This window comes from Diaphorina citri, unplaced genomic scaffold, assembly GCF_000475195.1.
Source record: "Diaphorina citri unplaced genomic scaffold, Diaci psyllid genome assembly version 1.1 scaffold342, whole genome shotgun sequence".
In the NCBI taxonomy this organism is placed as follows: Eukaryota; Metazoa; Arthropoda; class Insecta; order Hemiptera; family Psyllidae; genus Diaphorina; species Diaphorina citri.
The window spans coordinates 81,774-108,173 of NW_007377777.1; the positions used below are offsets into that span (position 1 = coordinate 81,774).

Here is a 26,400-nt window from a genome sequence, read left to right on the forward strand (position 1 = left end):
AGGTCTTTGGGGACTCTGTGTGCAAAATGTGCTAAACTAATTAATAGGAAAGGACTTGAAACTTTTTTCTTTGGGCGTTTTTCTATTTGATCTTGATGCTGTTTTTACTTACTCGCATCTGTTGTTGGTGTAATAGGAGTGCTGCCATTGGTAGATCCTCTCCTCTTAGACACCAAAGCATGAAGAGTTCTCACATCTTTACCATTGAGATCACAGTTCTTGAAATCGGAGTAGCCAAAGCTTTCCACCAACACCTGAGACATTAAAGGGCACAATTAGAATTTGGGTTTTGATTTTATTTATTATTTTGGACTTTTGATTCCTTTGTTCGAAGATATTGAAATAAGTGGTTTACAGTTATCTCAAGTCAAAAGACTCTGATTTTTCAGAAGTTACTTTTAGAAAATGTCCCAAAGAATAATTTTTGACTTTAAAGTTAAAATTTAAAGAGCAAAGAAAAAAAAAATTGCGCAGTTAATTCTGTTTCATTTTCAAATTTTCGCTCTGGAGCTCGGCTACCGTAGTTTGCAGTTTGTTTTTTAGGATAGGCTTCCGTAGTTGGCCGGGCCTACCGAAATGTTTCAAAGTAGTTGGAACTTTGGAGGGAAAGGTATGTGTTTTATCGAGATAGCCGCACTTTTACTGTTTGTGGTTTAGGGTGTCCGTGGGTTCGTAACCTCCTTGGGCTCGAGTTGCGATTTTTCAATTGTGTTTTCCGTCTTTGTTTGCGGTTTTTCCGGTGGTGTGGCGATTTTCACTGATGGAAAGGTAATTAGTTTTTACTTTAAACACTGTTTTTTGTGTGTAGCTTTGCGAATTCACTTGTAATCATTAAAAAATAGACGAGCACACGCGACGCGACTTTTGTTTACATTATTTTTACATTATTTTTTTTTTTTTTTTTTTTTTTTTTTCAGAATAGTATTCCATGTCATAGTATTCCATGTCATCAGACATTTGGAAACATAATTGTCAATGCTGGGAACAGATCTTTTTTTAGTACTTCCTCCTAATGGAGTTAGCTTGAATTCAAGCTAACTCCATTTTGTGGGTTAGGCAAGTCTGGCACCGGACCACTCAATTACCCATGGAAACTCATGGGGGTAATCAATACTCACATCAATAAGAGCACTCATTTTATTTGTACACAAGCACAAGCTGGACTGATCATCTGTGTAGGAGAAAATAGGAGGGTACACCCATATCGGGGAGTGCCTCTCTTGTTGTACTTGACTTCAATGAGCATACACCAATTGATATTAATTCACATTCTGAATTTGGATAATCTGAGGAGGGTGAAAGAATTGTTATCCTGTGGTAAATGAAAGTGCTTGAACCTTCTGTGAGTTTTCAATTAGGTATTTACATTAAAAGCCTGTAGGTTCTATGTACCTAATTAACTAAGGCTTGACACAAGAGATTACAAAAATAAATCTTAGTTGCCAATCAATTTCTATCAGTTACTTACTTGGTTCACATGTGCAATACCTAAAAAGTATGAGTTTTTTTTTTTTTTTTTTTTTTTTTTTTTTTTTTTTTCATTGAGCACTTTAACTATGGAATGAGGGCACTTTACCTTCATGAGTTGAGTGCAAAAGAAAAACAAATTCAGGCTTAATGATCCAATACTGCAGAGGGGGAAAACTAGACCAACATGTTTAGGTCTCGGGAGTAATACTCAGTACCCATACTTACTGCATTTGTTTGTAGTTTAGCTTTTATTTTTCTCAGTATATTGGCTTTGATTTGGCTTCTGTTAGATTCAATTTGTTTGGATCAGCTGGGTCTAAAAGCTCAATGGTCTTCCATGTTTTCTTCCTTGTGTAAGATTACATCTGAAAGGGAAAATGGTATGTATTTAATAAATCACTCTACAGGTACCAGCATTTTACTTCAGATTTGCTGATGGCACATAAAAATAAAAAAGATCCAACAAACACATCCCAGATTTTTTTACGTACCTTTTACATAATGTATGATTCTTATTCTTACCTTGAAAACACAAGTGTTGGAGATGTTTTATACAAGCATCTTGAGTTAGTTTGCATTTCTGAAATAGAGAAGGTGAAAGAAAGAGAAGTTAGTTTTAGGAGTGAGAAAAATCCAAGTAGGTATAGCTAAAAACTATTTATGACATGGAAACTTGTATGAATTTGCATTTACCATACACACTCTGCACTGGTTAACAGATAGAAGGTTAATATTGATCAAAATTTGACTTTCAGTGTTTAAAGTAGATAGTGGGTAAAGAAACTCTTACCCAGGAAAGCAAGTAAGTAGTTTTACAAAGCAACATTAGTAATAAATCTTACTTACTCGTAAAAATTCATCTACGTGAAAGAACGAGAAGTTAGTTTTAGGAGTAAGAAAAATCCAAGTAGGTAAGTAAGTAGGTATAGCTAGAAACTATTTGTATGACATGGAAACTTGTATGAATTTGCATTTACCATACACACTCTGCACTGGTTAACTGATGATTAAAATTTGACTTTCAGTGTTTAAAGAAACTCTTACCCAGGAAAGCAAGTAAGTAGTTTTACAAAGCAACATTAGTAATAAATCTTACTTACTCGTAAAAATTCATCTAAAACATTGATGTAGTTGACTTTATTGGGTTCTAAACGATTAACCGTGATGATTTTCATAACTTGAGCAGATTTGATTACTGACGGAAAACATTCATTCCCGGTTTCAAGCAAGTGCTTCAGCTCTTTAACAGTAAACTGGTGCCATGCCCGAACCATTTTCTTGTAAAATTCTTCACTGACTTCACTAGAGGTACCTGTAATGAGATCATAAAAGTGAGGATTACTTAATGGATCTTGATCGAGTTTACAAGAAGATCCAGGAAAAGAGTGTCTACCTGTCTACCAGGTTAAAACTTACCTGTAGTCATTTTCTGTGGGTTCCTCTTACAGCTGCGGAAAAAACGGTAGGCTCAATTTCCCAATACACAATATTATAAGTAAAATAAATTAATAAAATGATTCCGGGGACCTACAAAGCTTCGACCATTTCCATTTTCCGACTTTTCCGCCTGTAACTTCGTAATCCGTATCCGTTAATCCCGTAATGCCGTAATCCCTAATCCGTTCACCGTTGATGAAAGATAAAATAAATTTGAAAATCCGTCAATCCGTTTATTTTTTGCGGTGTTGCTTGAATGCCTGAAATTCATCGATCAATATTGCGATAACTTCTCGTACATCAAAATCGTCACAGGCAAAAGACATGCGTTTTCTAATCAGCTATGTGAAGCTAGCAAACGCTTACTTCCCAGGCTTCGGAAATCTTCTGGATTCACCTTTTTTAGTTTCACAAATCACCGATAGGTATAGGCTATAGGTGCGCTGAGTTCGTGTCGTGCTTGTAAAATAAAAATAATAAAACAAAATGTCTGCAGTTTTTGATTCGGCTTCTTTTCTGATTTCTGATAAAGTCTGATATGTGTATTAAAAAGGGTTGATTTATGATTTGGTGTTGTTTGTCCTAATAATATTAATATCACGTTTTAAGTTCCATCAACGGTAAGTCCTCTTACTCTTTAAATTCATTAACTTGGTGGGTAGGTACATAGGTATGTTAATCCTGCTCTGTGGACTGTGGCTGTACCTAGATGGTTAGAAGATTTTCACAGGTCTTGTTTTTAGGAGAAAAGTAAATGAAAATTAAATGCCTTAGTCCTAAAAAAAAAAAAATCGGTGGTACTTGTGCAGAAGTCACGTCAGTGGAAGATTGCTACCAAAGGAACGGGCACAAACAAGCAGTGACCAGTGTTATTATAAGGTTAGGTTAAACACAAAAAAGGAGCTTTATTTTCCACTGTTGTGACTTCTGCATAATTACCCAATCGGTTCCACAAAGAATCTTGGCTTCAAGATCATCACCATACTAAACAGCAATGATGTTTCAATGACCTCACCCTTTAGAGTTGGAATCGTAGATAACATTTTGTCTAAATGTCTGAAGATGAGCATCAGGGGGGTGCTGGAAGGTCAATATTTAATAAAATAGGCTGGCTAACTCGCCATTTATATTTTAATCAATTTAAGATACCTGGTTTGCCTTGTCTGGGACAGTTTTTTTTCTACCTACACTAGGTACCTATCCAGCATCATATGTCTGTACTGTAGTGTCTAGTTCTAATTTTCTGGTTATTGTAAGCAGGCAGTTAAAAATTGATGTTTTGCCTTAGATCTTAAATAGGTAGGTATTAAAAAAAAATAATAGAAAGTAAAAAAAAAAAAAAAAAAAAAAAAAAAAAAGTTAAAGAACTGCGCTGAGTTCGTGTCGTGCTTGTAAAATAAAAATAAAAATAAAACAAAATGTCTGCAGTTTTTGATTCGGCTTCTTTTCTGATTTCTGATAAAGTCTGATATGTGTATTAAAAAGGTTTGATTTATGATTTGGTGTTGTTTGTCCTAATAATATCACGTTTTAAGTTCCATCAACGGTAAGTCCTCTTACTCCTTAAATTCATTACTTGGTGGGTAGGTACATAGGTATGTTAATCCTGCTCTGTGGACTGTGGCTGTAGGTACCTAGATGGTTTGAAGATTTGGTACTTGTGCAGAAGTCACGTCAGTGGAAGATTGCTCCCAAAGGAACGGGCACAAACAAGCAGTGACCAGTGTTATTATAGGGTTAGGTTAAACGCAAAAAGGAGCTTCCTTTTCCACTGTTGTGACTTCTGCATAATTACCTACCCAATCGGTTCCACAAAGAATCTTGGCTTCAAGATCATCACCATACTAAATAGCAATGATGTTTCAATGACCTCACCCTTTAGAGTTGGAATCGGAGATAACATTTTGTCTAAATGTCTGAAGATGAGCATCAGGGGGGTGCTGGAAGGTCAATCTTATATTATAAGAACAAGATCCATTCACTCATTCACATTTCACACACTGATCGCTCTATCTCAAGAACCACAACACCTAGAAAGGACAATCTTTGAGTCTATTCACGAGCCGGAGATTTCCATACACACCGGCACTGCGCCGCCTGTGAAAAAACCACCAAAACGGGTGCGAAAGAAGAAAGTAATTCTAGACGAAGATTTTGAGTATGATGAAGACCTTCCCTTGTCGTCTCTCCTACCACCGAAATTATCAATGAAGAGAAAGCTCGTCAAGAAGACGGATGCTACCAATAAGACCAAGTGGATGTACAAGCCATCGGTGCAGATAGTCGAGGACCATGATAATGATGCTGTACAGAGTTCTGGGTCAGAGTATGAATATGAACCGTGTGACTTGGAGGACGCTGACCCCAATGATGTCAACTTTGATCCGTCTGCGCCGAAAAGAGTAATTAACTTTTTTTCTCATTACATGGGAGACCCGGGTTCGATTCCCGACGGAGTCAAAAATTTGTACCATGCAAATGATTGATTCCGTGACTGGCTGCTGACCCCAATGATGTCAACTTTGATCCGTCTGCGCCGAAAAGAGTAATTAACTTTTTTTTTTCTCATTACATGGGAGACCCGGGTTCGATTCCCGACGGAGTCAAAAATTTGTACCATGCAAATGATTGATTCCGTGACTGGCTGAGTAATTAACTTTCTTGTTATCTGTTGTAGGGTTTTGGTGGTGGGGTGATAATATGTAAGTACTGCGGGAATTTGACTGAGTTGGTGGTTATACACAGAGTTTAGGCTAGGCTTGAAAAATAGAAGAAGAAAAAGATACGCAAAAATCGATTTCTCTCGTTTTTTTTCTCTCTCAATTTTTCAAGCCTAGCCCTGTGTATAACTGTGACCTGAGTCCCTTTAACCTTACACTAAGCTATTGTGGCCAAATAATTATTGATACAATTCCTTGCTTCGATTGGGATTCGAACCCGCGCCTTTGTCCAAAGGGAGTGGGAAGGGAAAGGAAAACCAATGTGATTTCAGTGGAAAGTGGTTTGTTTACATGGGCTTTGAATTGACATTTGGAAACATAATTGTCAATGCTGGGAACAGATCTTTTTTTAGTACTTCCTCCTAATGGAGTTAGCTTGAATTCAAGCTAACTCCATTTTGTGGGTTAGGCAAGTCTGGCACCGGACCACTCAATTACCCATGGAACTCATGGGGGTAATCAATACTCACATCAATAAGAGCACTCATTTTATTTGTACACAAGCACAAGCTGGACTGATCATCTGTGTAGGAGAAATAGGAGGGTACACCATATCGGGGAGTGCCTCTCTTGTTGTACTTGACTTCAATGAGCATACACCAATTGATATTATTCACATTCTGAATTTGGATAATCTGAGGGAGGGTGAAAGAATTGTTATCCTGTGGTAAATGAAAGTGCTTGAACCTTCTGTGAGTTTTCAATTAGGTATTTACATTAAAAGCCTGTAGGTTCTATGTACCTAATTAACTAAGGCTTGACACAAGAGATTACAAAAATAAATCTTAGTTGCCAATCAATTTCTATCAGTTACTTACTTGGTTCACATGTGCAATACCTAAAAAGTATGAGTTTTTTTTTTTTTTTTTTTTTTTTTTTTTTTTTTTTTTTTTGTACTTTTTTACTAAGAAGAAGAAGAAGAGAGACTTGCTCGGCCTTGCAAGGATGACGTTGCTTGACTACAACAGTCCGGCTTTCTAGTTCCAACTTTTCGGCCAAACTCACATTTTAGTTCTAATTGGCATTTGTAGAATTTGCCAGTATTTTAACAGTCTGGTAATATCTCAGTCTAATAATCTTAAGGAACCTCCAGTTTTGGTGGCTTTAGTTTGGGTTTAGCCTAACGTGTTGAGTTCGTTTTAACATTACTACTGTTTGTTTCATAACCTTTTAGATAGATTTACCCACTGTTGTTTTTAAAATGAAGGTATGTAATGATAGAAAATGAAAGTAGATCAAATGTCAAAATGAGTCAATTTGCCAAAACATTAGGTATTATATAAAAGTCACAATTTAAACTAAAGAGTTAAGTTTACCTTAGATCACAAATTAAACTAAAGAAAATTTATTATTTGGGGTCGAGTGGATTGGAACACATCACATGCCTTCAGGCACAATCCTTACATTTGAGGTAAATTTATTGTGCAGAAACATACAAAAAAATCTTTCTTTCCCATTATACAGGATGTAACTAATCCTCTTCTTCTTCTTCTTCTTCCTCACATATAGGGTGACTCACCAGACCGCGAAGTATTCCGCGATCCTAACATAGTTCGTGCCGAGGACCCTATAGAAGACGACAGCAGTCTGGTTGTCAAGTCTGCCACGGCGTCCAAAATGCTGTCCATATTCAGACAAATGGAAGAGGCCGCGTCCAAAGAGGTCATACCCGATGGACCCAAACCCCTCAAGAGCTTCACACCTCCTCCTGACTATAAAGGTAAACTTTCTTTGCTTCTTTCTTATTATTATATATTTTTTTGTTTTATTATTTTCTCAAGTAGCGCTTACTTTAATTGAGTAGTCCAGTGAAAAGAGTGGTTCTTTTTTATGACTCTGACTCTTCACATATGCCTAGTTTTTACGGTCTCATATTTGATCCCTTGTTTGTTTGCCGCATCTATTTTTGTTCAGAACTATTGCACTGTATATCAATACTAATCTAAGGCCAGCCACTCACTATCAAGTGTCACTACCGGATAGTGAGCGGCTAGCCTAACGCATTTCAGATACTAATCTAGCTTTGTTCCTTTATGTTTATAGGTCATTCGTTTAAAATCAAAACCCTGACCGCGGTGAAACCTCAGGAGTCTACCAGTATAGGTGGCCTGTTCAGTAAAATGAACAAATCCGCAGGTAATATGAAGTACAACTCTTACATACATAATTATATTGTAGCGGCTTTAGCAAAATATCTCTTCTTTCAGCCATACACCAGGGTGATGGTCTCTAGCCACGTTTAATTGGCTTGTCCTGGACCGCAGTCAACTGTCGTGAGGACTTGTGCTTGTTCTTTTCAAGCCGAGAGAATCCTTTGACACTGTCAGCTAGCTAGGCTGGTTAGGCTTAGTTCGCTGTTATTCTTTCTGTTTATAGTCGCCCAGCCAGACGCTAGTCTACTCTCTGTTTAACGTCCCCTAGCTAGAGAAACTTGATATGGCCTTGTTGTGACTTTTCTTTTCCTGTCTCTTTCATGTGCAGACGCGGGAGGTATTCCGGATTCCAAGGAAGTTACGTTCAACAAGTTGGCCGGCAAGACCTACCCCTCGCTGGTGGTTATAGCCAGACCTAGTCTCAAACTGAAGGAGATTGGAACCAACGTGGCTGTGTCCGAACGAACAGCTTTGGGTAAGTACGAATTATATACGAATACATTAAGTTTTTTTTGGGAACGTCCACCGTCACTAGAGTGACCCCAAACCCTAAGAATTGAGTACTTCTTGTCTAATTACGAAGTAATAAAAAAATAAACGTAATTTTCTAATCCTTGATATAATATAAGTACCTGCCTACTGCTAAATGAGGAATATGATTGAAATTTTGTGTTGCCATCTCAAGTCATTTTAAAATTGAGTATGATTTGTTTTCCTACTCCTCTGATTTAGTCTTTGGTAGAGGTCTATCTCATACATATCTCTCTTTTTTTATTTTGAGAAAAAATACAATTATTATTTTTACTTTTTATTATTATTATTATTTTGAGAGTAGGTACCTACTTCTTGTAAATTATGATTTTATTAGTGATTTACATGTTTCATAGGACTTAAAATGAATTAAATAAAAACTTGTTGACATTTTAAACTATGCAAAAGAAGTTAACTGCAGCAAACACACAGCAATCATGGGCAAGAAGAAATCTGTTACCTTTGATGTTCCATCATCACCCCCAACCAAAGTCAAGAAGGAAAAGAACATAGATTCCGAAATTGAAGCCAGGCAAAAACGTAAGTATCTACTTGACATTCTCTTTCATTTAACGTTGTCAATAAATTGATTCTCCAATATTTCAAGGATTTATAATAGCTAGTTGGGAAAGTCACATGGGAAAATTGGTAAAAAAAAAAAAAATGCATATTAAAGTACACATAATTTATGAATGAAGGGTTATTGCAAAATGAAAGGAGCATTTGACAAGGTAGGAAATGGATTTTTGTAGTAAAGAAACATTCTATCAAAGAGAAAATTCTCACATCATTTCTTTACCTATGCCTTTGGGGAGATCTCTCTTGAGATAAGTATGTAATTATCTCTGCAACCTTTATAGATCTTTTGTGACCATCCAAATTTATTTTCAGACATCAACAATCTGCTGGAGACCAAGAAGGAATTGGAAAACAAAATCAAAATGGCAGCACACAAGAAGAAGAAACCACTAATTCCAACCAATGTGCCCCCTCCTCTGTTGGAGGAAGTTGTGTGCTGTGTTCCATTATGTAGCAACACAAGTTTCAGGACCAAAAGCAAAATGTTCTTCCCCTTTCCTGCAATCAAGAAGCTGTGAGTATTATTTTTGAAGGAAACTTGAGGTGTTAGATTTATTTTAGATTGGTATCATAGAAGGGGAGAGATAGGTATGGAAATGAATAATATGTTAGTTGTTCTGTAAGTGTGTACATAAGTAAACATAATCTGTTCTTTACATTTTAAAATTGGTCTTCCTTAATGCTTGACCATATTTTTTAACATCACTCAATCAGTCCTTGTCACGAATCCAATGCTACAACTGCACTAACTGAATCCTGATTGTTTTCAGATCCAAACAATGTTGGTATCATAGAAGGGGAGAGATAGGTATGGAAATGAATAATATGTTAGTTGTAAGTAAACAATCTGTTCTTTACATTTTAAAATTGGTCTTCCTTAATGCTTGACCATATTTTTAACATCACTCAATCAGTCCTTGTCACGAATCCAATGCTACAACTGCACTAACTGAATCCTGATTGTTTTCAGATCCAAACAATGGGTGCAGAACGTAGGTCGCAAGGGGTTCGAAAAGAAGGGCGCTGATCATTTGCACGAAAACTACAAGGTGTGCTCGGACCACTTTGAGCCGCACATGTTCGTACCCAAAACCAAAAACAAGGTTCTCACTACACAGGCTGTGCCGACAATCTTTGAGTCTATTCACGAGCCGGAGATTTCCATACACACCGGCACTGCGCCGCCTGTGAAAAAACCACCAAAACGGGTGCGAAAGAAGAAAGTAATTCTAGACGAAGATTTTGAGTATGATGAAGACCTTCCCTTGTCGTCTCTCCTACCACCGAAATTATCAATGAAGAGAAAGCTCGTCAAGAAGACGGATGCTACCAATAAGACCAAGTGGATGTACAAGCCATCGGTGCAGATAGTCGAGGACCATGATAATGATGCTGTACAGAGTTCTGGGTCAGAGTATGAATATGAACCGTGTGACTTGGAGGATGCTGACCCCAATGATGTCAACTTTGATCCGTCTGCGCCGAAAAGAGTAATTAACTTTTTTTTTTCTCATTACATGGGAGACCCGGGTTCGATTCCCGACGGAGTCAAAAATTTGTACCATGCAAATGATTGATTCCGTGACTGGCTGAGTAATTAACTTTCTTGTTATCTGTTGTAGGGTTTTGGTGGTGGGGTGATAATATGTAAGTACTGCGGGAATTTGACTGAGTTGGTGGTTATACACAGAGTTTAGGCTAGGCTTGAAAAATAGAAGAAGAAAAAGATACGAAAAAATCGATTTCTTTCGTTTTTTTTTTCTCAATTTTTCAAGCCTAGCCCTGTGTATAACTGTGACCTGAGTCCCTTTAACCTTACACTAAGCTATTGTGGCTAAATAATTATTGATACAATTCCTTGCTTTGATTGGGATTCGAAATCGCGCCTTTGTCCAAAGGGAGTGGGAAGGGAAAGGAAAACCAATGTGATTTCAGTGGAAAGTGGTTTGTTTACATGGGCTTTGAATTGGTTTCTACATTTTGCAATCCTTACCTTTTCGTTTTCCTCTAGCTTGTAAGACAAATTAAAATGTACAAATTACAAATGTAAACGCCCCTTTTCACTCGAAATTACTGTGTTTTTCTTTCTCTCCTTTGCGATTGTCTTTGAAATAACTTTATCTTAAATGCGTAAATTCGTAGAAGCTTAACTCATCCTTTAAGGCCGTTTGCCCCTTCACCTTCACCTAAGCCTCACCTTTTTGTGTATGGACTTTATCTTATACCTACTTAAGGGTTTATTGTTTCAACTGTTGTAACTCATCAACCTTGTATTTCGGCGGGCAATTGCATTATTTCAAAAAGCCTCGGAGTGGGATTTTTGTGTATGGAGTTTATCTTATACCTACTTAAGGGTTTATTGTTTCAACTGTTGTAACTCATCAACCTTGTATTTCGGCGGGCAATTGCATTATTTCAAAGATAATCTCGTTCTAATTTCGTTACCCTCCAAATCTATACTAGAAAATCTAATGTGGAAAGAGCTTAGACCGTAAAACATGTCACTCGGTTTTCATCTTTGGATTTGATTCATTAACTGAGTAGTCCACTGAAAAGAGTAGCTCGTAGTTCTTTATACTCAATCACACTACACATCTATTGTGAAAACGTGTAACTCTCTTCGTTCGCCCAAAATTAATTTCCGGCTCTTGTCTTTTTCAGAGGAAGATGGGTACTCGACGGAAGCCCAAAGAGACCCTGCCCCTCACCCTAGAGTGCTACTCGGATGAGTTAAGCCTGGCACAGAAGGAGGCGTATGCCACGGCTACTCAGATCTACGAGGAGTGCAAGAAGAAACTGGATGAGCTTGCCAAGATGAAGAACGCCAAGCTGGTGTTTAACAATCAGGAGAACTATACTAGAAAATCTAATGTGGAAAGAGTATGTAAGTTGTAAAAAAGAACTACCTACTCTTTTCATAACTCAATAGCTTAGACCGTAAAACATGTCACTCGGTCTTCATCTTTGGATTTGACTCATTAACTGAGTAGTCCTCTGAAAAGAGTAGCTCGTAGTTCTTTATACTCAATCACACTACACATCTATTGTGAAAACGTGTAACTCTCTTCGTTCGCCCAAAATTAATCTCCGGCTCTTGTCTTTTTCAGAGGAAGATGGGTACTCGACGGAAGCCCAAAGAGACCCTGCCCCTCACCCTGGAGTGCTACTCGGATGAGTTAAGCCCGGCACAGAAAGAGGCGTATGCCACCGCTACTCAGATCTACGAGGAGTGCAAGAAGAAACTGGATGAGCTTGCCAAGATGAAGAACGCCAAGCTGGTGTTTAACAATCAGGAGATACAGGCGTATGAAATCGATGAAGGTGAGGTTCAGAGATAAAAAAAAGTTCAAATCATATCTCAAATCATTTGTGTTAAAGCTGAGGTTTTTTACAACTTTTGTGGATATCACAGCATTACTAAGTGCCTCGTTTGCAATCAATTTCCATATTTCAATAATCTTTTTACACTGGTAATCAGGAGATACAGGCGTATGAAATCGATGAAGGTGAGGTTCAGAGATAAAAAAAGTTCAAATCATATCTCAAATTATTTGTGTTAAAGCTGAGCTTTTTTACAACTTTTGTGGATATCACAGCATTACTAAGTGCCTCGTTTGCAATCAATTTCCATATTTCAATAATCTTTTTACACTGGTGGGAAAACTAGACCAACATGTTTAGGTCTCGGGAGTAATACTCAGTACCCATACTTACTGCATTTGTTTGTAGTTTAGCTTTTATTTTTCTCAGTATATTGGCTTTGATTTGGGCTTCTGTTAGATTCAATTTGTTTGGATCAGCTGGGTCTAAAAGCTCAATGGTCTTCCATGTTTTCTTCTTGTGTAAGATTACATCTGAAAGGGAAAATGGTATGTATTTAATAAATCACTCTACAGGTACCAGCATTTTACTTCAGATTTGCTGATGGCACATAAAAATAAAAAAGATCAACAAACACATCCCAGATTTTTTTACGTACCTTTTACATAATGTATGATTCTTATTCTTACCTTGAAAACACAAGTGTTGGAGATGTTTTATACAAGCATCTTGAGTGCTCCATTGTCTTCACGAGGTTGAGTGCACTGGACTCCAAGAACTTCGAACCCAGGACCTCCGGAGTGCAAGTTTAGTGTGACACCCGCTCAGCCATGGAGATTGCTTTTACTGCTAAAGATTATTATAATGTTAACTTCTGGTTTTAATCAAGATCTTGTGTTTTTTCACCATCAGGTGCCACTACCGGGGAGATAGAAATTCAGGAAGAATATCATCCAAGCATGGGTGTAGCGGGACTCCCAGTGTACACCCGCTCAGCCACGGAGAGTGCTTTTACTGCTAAAGATTATTATAATGTTAACTTCTGGTTTTAATCAAGGTCTTATGTTTTTTCACCATCAGGTGCCACTACCGGGGAGATAGAAATTCAGGAAGAATATCATCCAAGCATGGGTGTAGCGGGACTCCCAGTGTCTACCAGCTTGACTGTGGTGCCCCCTGCTCAGACCGCGCCTGTTAAGAGACCCGGCAAGCAAGTGACGGTACTGGATAAGACGAAACTATCTGGAACTCCTGTTGCTGGTGAGTTATGAGTCAGGGGTGGAATCGTATCGAGAGTTATGAAGTTGATGTAGGAGTGTAGGACCCACGCCTGCTCACAACAAGAGTTTATCATTCTCAAGTAGCGCTTACTTTAATTGAGTAGTCCAGTGAAAAGAGTGGTTCTTTTTTATGACTCTGACTCTTCACATATGCCTAGTTTTTACGGTCTCATATTTGATCCCTTGTTTGTTTGCCGCATCTATTTTTGTTCAGAACTATTGCACTGTATATCAATACTAATCTAAGGCCAGCCACTCACGTCTGGAACTCCTGTTGCTGGTAAGTTATGAGTTATGAGTCAGGGGTGGAATCGGATCGAGAGTTATGAAGTTGATGTAGGAGTGTAGGAGCCACGCCTGCTCACAACTCACAACAAGAGTTATCATTCTCAAGTAGCACTTACTTTAATTGAGTAGTCCAGTGAAAAGAGTGGTTCTTTTTTATGACTCTGACTCTTTACATAATTATGCCTAGTTTTTACGGTCTCTTATTTGATCCCTTGTTTGTTTGCCGCATCTATTTTTGTTCAGAACTATTGCACTGTATATCAATACTAATCTAAGGCCATCAAGTATCAGGTCTACCTGATAGTGAGCGGCTAGCCTAACGCATTTCAGATACTAATCTAGCGTTGTTCCTTTATGTTTATAGGTCATTCGTTTAAAATCAAAACCCTGACCGCGGTGAAACCTCAGGAGTCTACCAGTATAGGTGGCCTGTTCAGTAAAATGAACAAATCCGCAGGTAAGGTGAAGTAGAACTCTTACATACATAAGTATATTGTAGCGACTTTAGCTATAGCTGAAAGGTGATGACAAAAAAAAAGAGATAGAGAAAATATCTTTTCTTTCAGCCATACACCAGGGTGATGGTCTCTAGCCATGTTTAAGTAATTGGCTTGTCCTGAACCGCAGTCAACCATCGTGAGGACTTGTGCTTGTTCTTTTCAAGCCGAGAGAATCCCTTGACACTATCAGCTAACTAGGCTGGTTAGGCTTAGTCTGCTGTTATTCTTTCTGTTTATGGTCGCACAGCCAGACGCTAGTCTACTCTCTGTTTAACGTCCCCTAACCAGAGAAACTTGATATGGTCTTGTTGTGACTTTTCTTTTCCTGTCTCTTTCATGTGCAGACGCGGGAGGTATTCCGGATTCCAAGGAGGTTACGTTCAACAAGTTGGCCGGCAAGACTTATCCCTCTCTGGTGGTAATAGCCAGACCTAGTCTCAAACTGAAGGAGATTGGAACCAACGTGGCTGTGTCTGAACGAACAGCTTTGGGTAAGTACGAATTATATACGAATACATTAAGTTTTTTTTTTTTTTTTTTTACAGTTTGAACCCGATTTATAGTTTGAACCCGAAATGAGGATTATTATTTAATAATGGCTATAGGGAGCTAGGTTATTCTGATACTGTTACCTTTAGGTTACTCTGATTCTGATGAAATTTGGCACAATTCTTGAGCAGATAAAGTCAATTTGTTCCTGATGAGTTTGAACTCAATTTGTCCTTCGGGACCGTTTTTCGGTGCTTGGGTATGAGAGCATTTTTTTTTGTGTGTAGATTGTGGACATCGAACCGGGTCCTGCCTGGTAAGCAAGTGTATTACCACTGAATTAACCATAAAGTTAGTTTTTTCTACTATCCTGTACTCCCTCTCTTTGCTTTTGAGACAGGTTAATATTAATATTGTATTGTTCTTGATTTTCTTCAGATGCTAAGGTGAAAGCAGTTCTCCTCTACTCCAGCAGTAACCTGACCGAATGGCTCATCCAGCAAGGTCTCCTGCGCTCTGAACAGTACTGCAATGTTCACTTCATCAGTGAAGATGTACCAATCAAGTTAAAACTAGGCATGTATTCTGACGTGACCAAGTTCCCTCACTCTGGTGGTTATGTGTGGATCAGCGAGTGTTGCCCGAACAAGTTTGTATCGGTGAGTAAATAAACCTGCTTGCCTCCTATCCTATCCTTCTCTCTTAGCTTTCGGGACGATAACACTGGTCCCTCTATCAAGCCTTTTTTTTTTTACTTGGGCGTTTGGCCTCCTATCCTATCCTTCTCTCTTAGCTTTCGGGACGATAACACTGGTCCCTCTATCAAGCCTTTTTTTTTTTACTTGGGCGTTTGTAGATCAACCGTTTTGCTTGACACTAATCTTCTTATTCCCAGCCTTCCAACACTTCCGTTACTTTTATCTTTATCCTATTCCTTATGACTTCATTCCTAATCCTGTCCAACTTCGTAACTCTACAACTCCATCTCAACATTCTCATTTCTGCGACTTTCAATCTCTTGTACCATTTTCATCGCCCAATGGACTTTTAATGCTTGCTTACTTTCCGTGTCCGCAAATGTCACCAACTTTAGGTTTGGAATCTCCTGTGATTTAATACTAATTCCTCTTCTTTTTCTTCGCCTTTTCCCATGGTCAGATGGGGTCGGCGTTTGTTGTCGGCCACTCAATCAGCTAGTGATTTAATACTAACACCTACTCTGATTTTGCCCTGTTGCCAGGTGTTCTATTTTATACTAATACCTACTCTGATTTTGCCCTGTTGCCAGGTGTTCTACAATTCCATCTTCGAGGGTGCCCCGCAAACCCCGTCCGTTCTCGTCAAGCTCATGTACCATTGGGCGTGTCAGACCAGCATTGGCAACGTTACCTCCTGGGTGAAAATAGACAACCTGTACCTGAAGACGTTCTATTCGTATATGCGTTGTGTGTGCACGGCGGCTGTACATGAGAAACATGAACTCATTGGTGGCCCTATGAAGAAAGTTGAGGTAAGTGAAACATGAACTTATTGGCGATCCTCTGAAGAAAGTTGAGGTAAGTGAAACATGAACTTATTGGCGGCCCTATGAAGAAAGTTGAAGTAAGTTAAACATGAACTTATTGGCGGCCCTATGAAGGAAGTTAGAAAGTTGAAGTAAGTTAAATACTTAATTGTCTTTCTTTCTTTTTTTTTTTTTTCTTTAATTTGACATTTTAGTAAACACATTTAAAATTGAATTTCCTAATGGACAAATCTCATGATCTAATGAGATCTCTAATAAACTCTGAAAGTAGGTAGTACCTAATAAAATATTTGCTTAGTGCAATATGTATTCGCTTTATGAGTATATACTTAAAGTGTGATTTTTATTTCGAAATAAAGTTAAACTTTCATTTTCAAATCCGCTTACTAATTTTTGGTTTGATTCCCCTTCCCGCAGGTTCCCAGTCAGAAGACCTGGTGGGCGGAACAAGTACAACTGAGTTACCACTAGATAGCGACTCTGATGCTACTACTCTCACGACTCTGGCGGGAGAATCGGACACTGTAGCCGCTAGCTCTACAGAACAAGGTGAGATTTTTTTTTTTTTTTTTAAATTGGTAGAAAGTTTCTTGTTTTTTTTTTTTTAATAATAATAATAATAAAAAAACCTCTTTCTCATCTATCCCGAATTTCCCCCCCGCAGCGTCACCAGAAGAAGACCGCTCGGAAGTGTCCGCGTTGCGTACTGACGTTCGCCAACAAGATGCTCATCCGGGAACACCAGCTCCGCGACCATTCCTCCCAGCGTGGCGTTCCCGGTCTGGTCCCCTACGCGGACTCGGGCCTGGTCAAAATCCAACCCCCCGACCCCCCCACCAACATACCCGTGCCCAAGCTGAAACTGGTCCTGATGTCCACGGCCCAGTATAAGTTCGAACGGTTCTCGCCCAAGCTGAAAATGACGCGAGAAGCGGCAGGTAAGTGGTTCGATTCCCGCCCGGGGCGGTTTTTTTTTCTCCTACCTATAGGATCATTCTTGGAACGGCTGACTTTCTCCCTGTTGTCCTTCCCTCTTCGATAAGACCTTGGCCCTTACAGTTCCCTCTATCAAACCTTTTTGGAAAAAGTAAAAAATTGAGAGATTTACTCTCACGGTGAGAGTAAAAATAATTCACGTGAGAGTAAAAAAAATATTCTCACGCATACTCTCACTCTCGTTATAATTCTATTGTATAACTTCTCACATTTTCACTTGAAGTGTTGTTATCGTAAACCTCTCTTTACATTGTCTTCTTCAACTCTGGCTTCCCTTCAGAACGAATAAATCTTTCGCCTTTTACTAAAGATTTCCGTGGAGGGGAGCAATTGATGAGTCTAACTCAATTTTTCGTGCATCCACCTTCGGGTGGGGCGTAATTAATTTTTTACTTACTTCTTTAGTGATTTCATATGTAATTATTATATATGTCGTCGGATCGTTTGTTCTTGGTCCTGCTCAGAGATTAAATTATTTCTCAGATGTGAGCATTAAAAGAAAAAAAATCTAAGGCGGTCTAGTTACCTTGAAGGGTAGCGTGCCTGCCTTGGAAGCGCTAGGTCGCGGGTTCTATTCCCGTCCGGGGGGAACGTTATCCCAAACAGACACGGCTGGCTTTCTCCTAGCGTGCCTTCCTTCTCTCTCCGCTTTCGGGACGATAAGACCTTAGCAGTTACAGTTCCTATTATCAAAACTTTTTAAAAAAGAAACTATTTCTCGACGTGAGCGTTATTAATTGAGAAATTTTCTCAAGACGAACTTGTTTTTAACCGACGAAAAAGGGATCGGGGAAAAAACACTGTCACAATTTTAACAGTGGCTTCATTTCGGCTCCCGGTTTTCAGCGCTCCCGTGTCACGAGTGCGAGGTCCCACTGGGCTTGGACGATCACATTCCCGGCCTCTTCTCCTGCTGCCACTGCGCTTACGTGACGTCCTGTGTGAACGCCATGAACGAGCATACCAAGAGTTTCCACGGTGTGATGAGTAAAGAGCCAGAGTACAATGTGAGTCGACCCACCATACTTAGTACGAGGATGTACTGTGTGTGCGGGTTCAATTCTCATTCGGGCAACAAATTGGGTGAGTTTTTAGCTAAAATTGATGGTATAAGTTTTTGTTAACTTATTTTGGTACACTTATTATTGCAATGCATAATTTGATATTAAAAATAGGACCCAGAAAAGTTTTGCCATCTTGAGCAACTTCAAAAGTTCAAATTAATTAATGACTGGTGTTTTTCGGTTCTTCTATGACGCCTTCAAGCTTTAACGTCTCAAACTTTTTTTAGACGTTGCCGAATCAGAAATTTCATTCTAAAATTGATTGCCTAACCCTGACATATTTTAATTGTGTTCCAGCCCGTCATACGGCAATGTGCAAGAAGATCTCAGTGTATCCAACACAAGAAAGCGCAGATTCCGCTCGAGTGGTTGTCAAACCTTCAGGTAAATTGAACACTATGTGTACGTACATAAGCACAAACCATGTTCATTGGTGTATTCTTCTTTATATTTTCTTCAAATATGTTCCCTTATATGTTCTTCAATTTCCCTTCATATGTTCTTCCAATCGCTTTCTGGACTCGGGGGACGCTAAAACGGATATGTCCACCCATTTCCCGATTTTGAAAAAACTGGACCGAATACAATACCTACTTTCTTTCTCATTGCATAGTAGATATAGGCTCCTTATACTTTATCACTGTAATACTATAGCAGTAGAAAGTAAAAAAAAAAAATCTTATCTTCCCTCAGGATCGAGTGCACTCAACATTCTCGGTCTGGTTCGCAAAGATAGCGAGGGAGCAGGGAGCACCGAATCTGCCAAACTCCCAGGAGACTCGCCAAACGAGGAAGAAGAGGCAGAGTCTCTCAAACTATTGGTCGAGGAGGTGGAAGACTTGGAAACGCTGGCCAGTGTCACGGAAGAGGATGCCCTTAAGGCGGACGACGAGGGAGAGGGAGAGATCGAAAAAGGTATGTAATGCGGCCCGAAGGACCAAAAAAGTTGAGATTTTTTTTTTTCAATCAAATCCGACCAGAAGGACTAATAAAGGGTAAGGAATCAAATCTTGTGCTCAAAGGACCAATAAAAGGTAAGGAATCAATTCCAACCGGAGGACCAAAAGAGGTGGTAATGTAAAGTTCAAATCCGGCTCGGAGGACCAATAAAAAAAAGGTAATTAATCAAATCCTGCTCGAAGGACCAATAAAATGTACCCAAGGAATCGAATCCGGCTCGAAGGACCTATATAGGGTAAGGAATCAAATCTGGAAGGACCAATAAAAGGTAAAGATTGAAATCCGGCTCGAAGGACCAATAAAAGGTAAAGATTGAAATCCGGCTCGAAGGTCCAATAAAAGGTAAAGATTGAAATCCGGCTCGAAGGACCAAAAAATTTATTTCTAGATAGTAGACAGGGATTAGGGTCGAGTCTACCTGAGGTCTAGATTTCTTTCAAGAACTGATCACTCGTAAAACCAGTGTTTCTACTTGGTTTTTCATGTGCCTTCTCTTTACCCCTGTGTTCACAGACGCGCTACAAACTACTGGTGAAGAGGATGTATTGGACAAGGACAATGATGAATCCAGTGGTAAACCAGATGCCTCTGAACTTGACGAAGACACTGTATCAGGTAAGAATACGTATACATAAATACTCACTTACTTTCCGTGTCCGAAACCACCGCACAGTTGTTTTTTTTTTTTTTTTTTTTTTTTTTTTAATTTTTTTTTTTCTTTAATTTGACATTTTAGTAAACACATTTAAAATTGAATTTCCTAATGGACAAATCTCATGATCTAATGAGATATAGGTACCCTCCAGTAATTAGGACAGATTTTAAATTTAGTAGCAAATGTGATCTGGAGATTTTGGTAAAATCTAAAAGCTCATGTTATAGTCCTCAAGATATATCACCCGCAAGATAGTTTTCCCCAGTTGGATCCATTTTCAATGGAAATATTGGTGATATTGAAAAAGTTCCAAGCCTTTGTAGAATGGGCCTCTGATTTTAAAAACGAAGTGAGTTCTATTGTTCATTTAAACACAGGTTAATGTTAATTTCATTTTCTTTTACAGGTGGGTGTGATCAGTCTAGGCACAACCAACGTGGATGGAAATCTGCGCCAAGTCAAAGTAGAAGTACTGGGTGTGTTTGAAACGGACACCACCAAGATACGACTACGCGCTATTGAACCTCTGCCTGTAAGTAACTTGGCCTGACGCACTACTAAGAAAATCTAGATTCTGTAAACTCCATAACGAATTTCAAGATCAACAACTTATCTCCCGAGCCAGCTTAGATAAGTTTGAGGGTTGGTCTATCTTGTAAACGCTAGTTCGCTGATTTGATTTCCTTCCGGGATAGATAATCCTCAATAGATAAGGTTCGATTTCGGGGCAACAAGACCTCTTAATGCAGTTCCCTCCTTAAAACCTCTCATTTTAATCTCGATTTTTCTGTTAAATTTGAGATGAAATATGAAATTTTGAAGTACATTTCATGATTTTACATAGTCTCAAAATGTTGGAAAAAATAAGAAAATCAATTAATTTCTTTTTCTTTTCAGGAGTCTGAGCGAAATCAGAAGAAGCGATTCGCCAAGATCATGGAACCTCTACGTGAATGGGTGCACCCAGACAGCGCCATCTGTACGGATTTCACCGTGGATAAGTCAGCCTTCCTGTCGCTTGGGTTCAAGAACGTGTTCCAGGTGTCTCTGAATGATACGAATCCGCCCCAGATGAACAACAAGAACATAATGGAGTACTTGCGACGTGTGGTGCCTCGCATGTTCCAGGTAAAGAGACGATTTTTCCTGCCTTGTAAGCGCTAGGCGGCGGGTTCGATTCCCGCCCGGGGTGGATTTTATCGGATAATGTTCGTTCTCGGAACGGCTGGGTTTATCCTATTCCTATCCTTTCTTCCTTTTCTCTTCGATTTCGGAACGATAAGACCTTAGCCGTTTCAGTTCCCTTTATCAAACCTCTTCAAAAAATTAAAATGTAAAAATTAAGTTCAATTAATGCCTCTATTTTATTTCCATTGTAACAAAAATGAATTTTTTTTATGACAAATATACTTATATATCTTATCTCTATTTTACTTCAGAACACTCTGTCCCTTCTATCGCGGCACATTATTCAGCAATTTCTCGATGAGCTTGTATGGCGTGAAAGGTTTGGTCCTATCCCATCCCGCGCCTTTGAGAGTATTGTCAAACATTTGGCCGAACAAACCAAACTGGATACAGGTAAGAGGAATTAGAATACCTGAATGTTGTTGTTGTAGTAATGGCTTCAGTTGTAGCCGAATGGTTGTGGCAGAATAAAGAAAAGATATATTTTTTTTTCTTCTGCCATACACCTCTATGGTCTCTAGCCATATTTCATTGGCTCGTCCTGAACCGCTGTCAACCATCGTGAGGACTTGTGCCTTGTGCTTAATCTTTAAAAGCAGAGAGAACCATTTGAAGAACTGTCAGCTAGCTAGACTGGTTAGGGTTAGCTGTTCTCCTCTCTGTTTATAGTCCCACAGCTAGACACTAGTCTACTCCCTGTTTAACGTCCCCTAGGCAGGCTAGAGAATATCTGGACGCTTTGAAAACCGCAAAAGTTGTTAAGATGCTCTCAATCTAGGACTCAATCCGTAGTCGACTACCTGAGTAAAAATTTCACCCGCACTCAATCCGCTAGCGTACAACTTTAGCACCAATCAAAGATTCATGATTGGATTTGATTGATTTTGATTTGCTCATTTTTTGGCTTTTTTCTAGGTGGTACTCTGCTAAATCGATACCAGAAGATCTCAGTGAATCCGTTTGCAAACTGGAAGTATGCCAACTGGGCAGCCAGCTGTGCCCAGCCAGTACAAGAACCCAAACCTCTGGTTATTGAGAACAGACCTGTTATACAGCTTGACTCTGCTTTGGCAGCTGCCTCCGAGGTAAACTTTTTTTTAGAGGAAATAAATTGTTGGATCCATCATTAATTGATTGAAATTGTTAGAATATTATCTGGCCTACTGGTCAAGTTCCTTGACATTTGACAACAACATAGAAGGATTTTGTCCTACATGTTCTCATTCTTTGACTTTTTTCATTAAACTGGCTAATTGAACGAGCAAATTGAGATCTGAATTTTAATTTTTTAAATCAATTTCTCTCTTGTATCTGCAATTCTGCATGTCTGACAATCTGACATGTCTGTCTGTTTGTTTCCCCATAACTCTCGGAATGGCTTCATCCAAAATTTATTAAATTTAGTACTTACATCGGAAGAAAATTTATATATGAAACTTTGGGCCTTCGGGTGCCTTACAGGATCCCTTCTCCTCAGTGGTACATTTTTTTTTTCTCACGAAATTATTAGTACCTTATACCGACATATTCTACCTAGCGTTTGACAATGTTCGTTCTATCCCACAGGAGACCGCACCTCAGGAAGCGGTTGTCGAGGAGAAACGCGGCCGTAAGCGTGGTCCAGACCGCTCCCCACTCCGGCCCTCCAAGAAACCAGCCTCAGCTGCGGCTTTTATAGAAGAGGGTGACACCAGTTTGGATACGTTCTACTATGGTACTCTGCCTGGGAATCAAGTGATAGAACCTGAATATGAGATTAAGTATTCGGTAAGTAATTAAACGAATTAAAAAAAAAAGTGAATCCTAAAGTTTGAACACGATCAAACGCTTGGCCGTTTTTTAACTCTTGTTTCATAGTACCTACATTACTGCTGTAACAATCGACTCTTAATGGGCGTTCTCGGATATCTAACCCTTAGAGCTCCATTATTATGTGGTCAAATTCTCAATAAATGATGATGAAAGATAAAACTACGTCATGCTTCGGCTGGGATTAAACCCACGCTCTTCTGTTTACCAGGCGAGACTTTTACCTTTCTACACCGACACCCCCCCAAGGCAGGTATTTTATTGAACTATTAATTACTGTTTATTTCTCTATGCTCTCCCCACAGTGTCCCACGTGTTCTCAAATCTTCAGCAGTAATCTCCTCCTCCTTACTCATCTGGAAGTGCACTCTGTTATTCCAAGTGCTGATCATCACCGGGATTCGAACCCGGCTATGTGTCGCTACTGTCTCAAGACTTTCACCTCCAGTCTCACTCTCAATGAGCATATTGACGAGGTAGGTGAACTCGAAAGTTTTATTCAAAAACTATATAAATTATTATTCGTTATTATTATAAATTATTTTATTCCATTTATTTCAATAGATTTTCCTTCCTGAGAAATTTTGGAAAGTTTTGTTTTTATGCTTCATTCAGGAGAGGGGATAACTACTTACAGGTTACCCTGCCTGCTACTTACAAACCCGCATCAATATTTAAAATGAAAAAAAAAAAAATATGAAAATATTCTATCTCCCGTCACAGGTGCACATCAAAAAGAACGTGCGAACCAAATGTCTCATCTGTCAGGAGAGATGTCGCGAGAAGCAAACCCTGATCAAGCACATGGAACGCTCCCACAACGAATCCGAGCTGCCCTACTCTTGCGACTATTGTTCGTTCCGATCCTCGGAGCACAATCTGGTCGTTGACCACTTCTACGAGTCGCACGCTAAGGCCCCTGTGCTTCAGTGTCCGTTCTGTTTGAAAGTGGTGGTGATTGGAGAACATGGAGACCCGATAGAGCGGAACATTAACTTCTTCCTGGTGCATTTAGAGGTGAGTCACGAACTTTATCCTGTACGGACTAGGTTCTTCCTCAGAACGGTCGGCTTTCTCCTATCCTACCCTGTCCTTCTCTTCGATTGCGGGACGATTTTGACCTTCGTTGTCACAGTTCATTCTACCAAAGATGTTTAGATATTGTTTCTGGGCGTCCAAGGGGGTTTTAAACACCCATTCTTTCAACACCGTGGATAGGTGCCATGCCTATATCATGGTAAAAAAAAAAAGACAAACAAACACAGACAAAAACAAACAAACTCAAAGATGTTTCCGTCAGTTTCTCGTGTCTTACATAGGTAGAAAGTGAGTCTTGACATACTTACGAAAATAAAAGTTCATTCACACTACTATTAAGCCCTTATGGTTTCAGATGGAATCCCAGGATACTATGGACAGTGGTATGGAGGTGGAGGAGGGCGTAGGGGGCGTGGCTAGTGAGACCTTGGCTCCTCCCTCTTCTAACACCATGGAGTGTGATTCGCCCTCTCGCAGTCCTGGAGATAATATGCTCGTTGAGTAAACTGGGGGGATTTTTATCCCCAGGAAAAAGGAATTTTTTTCCAAGAAGTATGAGATCCCGAGAGGAATGGGATTTTTATTCCCTGGAAAAGGGATTTTTCCCCCATGAACTATGAGATTTTTATCCCGAGGGAAATGTGATTTTGACTTGTAACCTGAAAAAGTATGGGATTTGTATCCTGAGAAATATGGGATGTTTCCTCAGAAATTGGGATTTGGGAGAAATTCTAATAAAGATTGAGAGAGATTTTTAATATTGGAAGATACCTAGAGGGATTTTTATCCTAAGGAAATAGGGATTTGGAATATTGTGTATACTGTATAGTAAAAAGGATGGGATTTTTACACAGAGGGATTTGTATAAATTATAAAATAATGAAACTTTTTTTGTGTTTTCTACCAGACTCCCGATATTGGTTTGACTATTTCGTAGAAAAGTCTTCCTCTCTGATGAGCATTGTGCACTACCTTGTCCAGTACTTTGAAATTCTAATACCTCTGTATAATTAAACCTCTTTTCCTTCATACTGTATTAGGTAGGCTTGCCAAATTTCCAAAATGTCGATTCGGGACGCGAATCCGCGAACATAATTGCCAATCCGCGAACATAATCGCAAAATCCGCGAACATAATCGCCAATTCCGCGACCATAATCGCCAAATCCGCGAACATAATCGCGAAATCCGCGAACATAATCGTGAAATCCGCGAACATAATCGCCAAATCCGCGAACATAATCGCGAATCCGCGAACAAAATCGCGAAATCCGCGAGCATAATCGCAAAATCCGCGAACAAAATCGCCAAATCCGCGAACAAAATCGCCAAATCCGCGAACATAATCGCCAATTCCGCGAACATAATCGCGAAATCCGCGAAGATAATCGCCGAAATCCGCGAAGATAATCGCGAAATCCGCGAAGATAATCGCGAAATCCGCGAACAATCGCGAAATCCGCGAACATAATCGCGAAATCCGCGAACATAATCGCGAAATCCGCGAACACAGTTGTATTTTGAATTTCCAAAAGTTGGCTACAGCGACAGCTTAACGAAACATTTAGGGGAATCACTTTACCAAAACGATTCACTATTCCCTGTCTTATTTCCTTTGGCTCTTATTCCATTGTTCCACTTTTTATTCCCCTATTCCATCTGATCTTCTTTTTCTTCGCTTTTCCCGTGTACACAGGGGGTCGGCGTTTTTAGTCAGCCTCTCAATCATTCCTAACTAGGGTGATTGCTTTGGGCTGACATTTGGTTTTGGCTACAAATTTTACGAGTGGATGCCCTTCGCACTCAACCTTTGCTATTTTCTCGTTTATAAAGGTTTAGCAAAGTGGAAGAGCAAACTGATGAAAGCATGACAAATTTAAACAAGTTAATGCTATTTTTGAGCAAGGAAAATTCAGGCTGGTATACTCCCTGTTTAAAGTCCCCTATTACATCTGATCCACCTGTAAATCTAATTTCCCTGATCCATCTAATTCGATTTTTTGGTGTCCACAGGTCTGAACAATAACGACAACTCGAACATCTCATTCGACAACCTAGACCCGGACAGCAATGTAGGTGAAGAGTCCAACGATACCGACACGGCGGCAGCCCGGGACGACTCTAGTGAGACTGCCCGACTAGTGGCGGACGGTGAAAATGCTTCGTCCGGCCTAGGCGAAGAGGAAAATGAAGCTACTGGCCTAGCAGGTGGTGACGAAGGCGGTAGTCTAACTGCTGGTGATGAAGCTGGTAGCTTGACTGCTGGCGATGAGGCTGGTAGTTTGACGGCGGGCGATGAAGCTAGTAGCCTCGCGGCAGAAGATGGCGAAGCCAGTAGTATGCCAGCTGATGAGGCTAGCCTACCAGGGGGCGATGAAGCTACCAGTTTACCAGCGGA

The 26,400-nt window shown here is 39.5% G+C and overlaps 2 protein-coding genes and 1 non-coding gene across 14 annotated transcripts; 2 read left to right on the plus strand and 1 right to left on the minus strand.

The window, feature by feature from the left end:
- The first annotated feature begins 314 nt into the window (after positions 1 to 314).
- Positions 315 to 24,138, plus strand: LOC103507797. Of its 12 annotated transcripts, none has more exons than XM_026822569.1 (18): positions 315 to 768; positions 8,668 to 8,851; positions 9,203 to 9,404; positions 9,861 to 10,380; positions 11,552 to 11,737; positions 12,369 to 12,396; positions 13,292 to 13,471; positions 14,144 to 14,236; positions 14,624 to 14,770; positions 15,207 to 15,427; positions 16,057 to 16,278; positions 20,375 to 20,500; positions 20,866 to 21,096; positions 21,408 to 21,549; positions 22,072 to 22,241; positions 22,723 to 22,923; positions 23,271 to 23,441; positions 23,689 to 24,138. In XM_026822569.1, the coding sequence occupies exons 2-18, from the start codon at positions 8,749 to 8,751 to the stop codon at positions 24,121 to 24,123; spliced, it is 3,378 nt and encodes a 1,125-aa protein (XP_026678370.1). In that variant the 5' UTR covers positions 315 to 768; positions 8,668 to 8,748; the 3' UTR covers positions 24,124 to 24,138. The 12 variants fall into 12 exon arrangements, with proteins under 12 accessions (XP_026678370.1, XP_026678376.1, XP_026678366.1 ...); XM_026822565.1 differs by lacking the exon at positions 315 to 768 and adding an exon at positions 3,378 to 3,527; XM_026822568.1 differs by lacking the exon at positions 315 to 768 and adding an exon at positions 3,391 to 3,527 and having other exon boundaries at positions 8,649 to 8,851.
- On the minus strand, positions 1,781 to 3,120 carry LOC103507784. Its single transcript, XM_008472288.3, has 4 exons — positions 2,887 to 3,120; positions 2,571 to 2,782; positions 1,993 to 2,050; positions 1,781 to 1,835 (listed from the first exon to the last, which is right to left on the minus strand). Exons 1-4 carry the CDS (start codon positions 2,894 to 2,896, stop codon positions 1,795 to 1,797), a joined length of 321 nt encoding a protein of 106 aa, XP_008470510.1. The 5' UTR covers positions 2,897 to 3,120; the 3' UTR covers positions 1,781 to 1,794.
- LOC113466840 lies at positions 17,550 to 17,663 on the plus strand. Its single transcript, XR_003391120.1, has one exon. It is a non-coding gene; the product is annotated as a U5 spliceosomal RNA (small nuclear RNA).
- Positions 24,139 to 26,400: the final 2,262 nt, after the last annotated feature.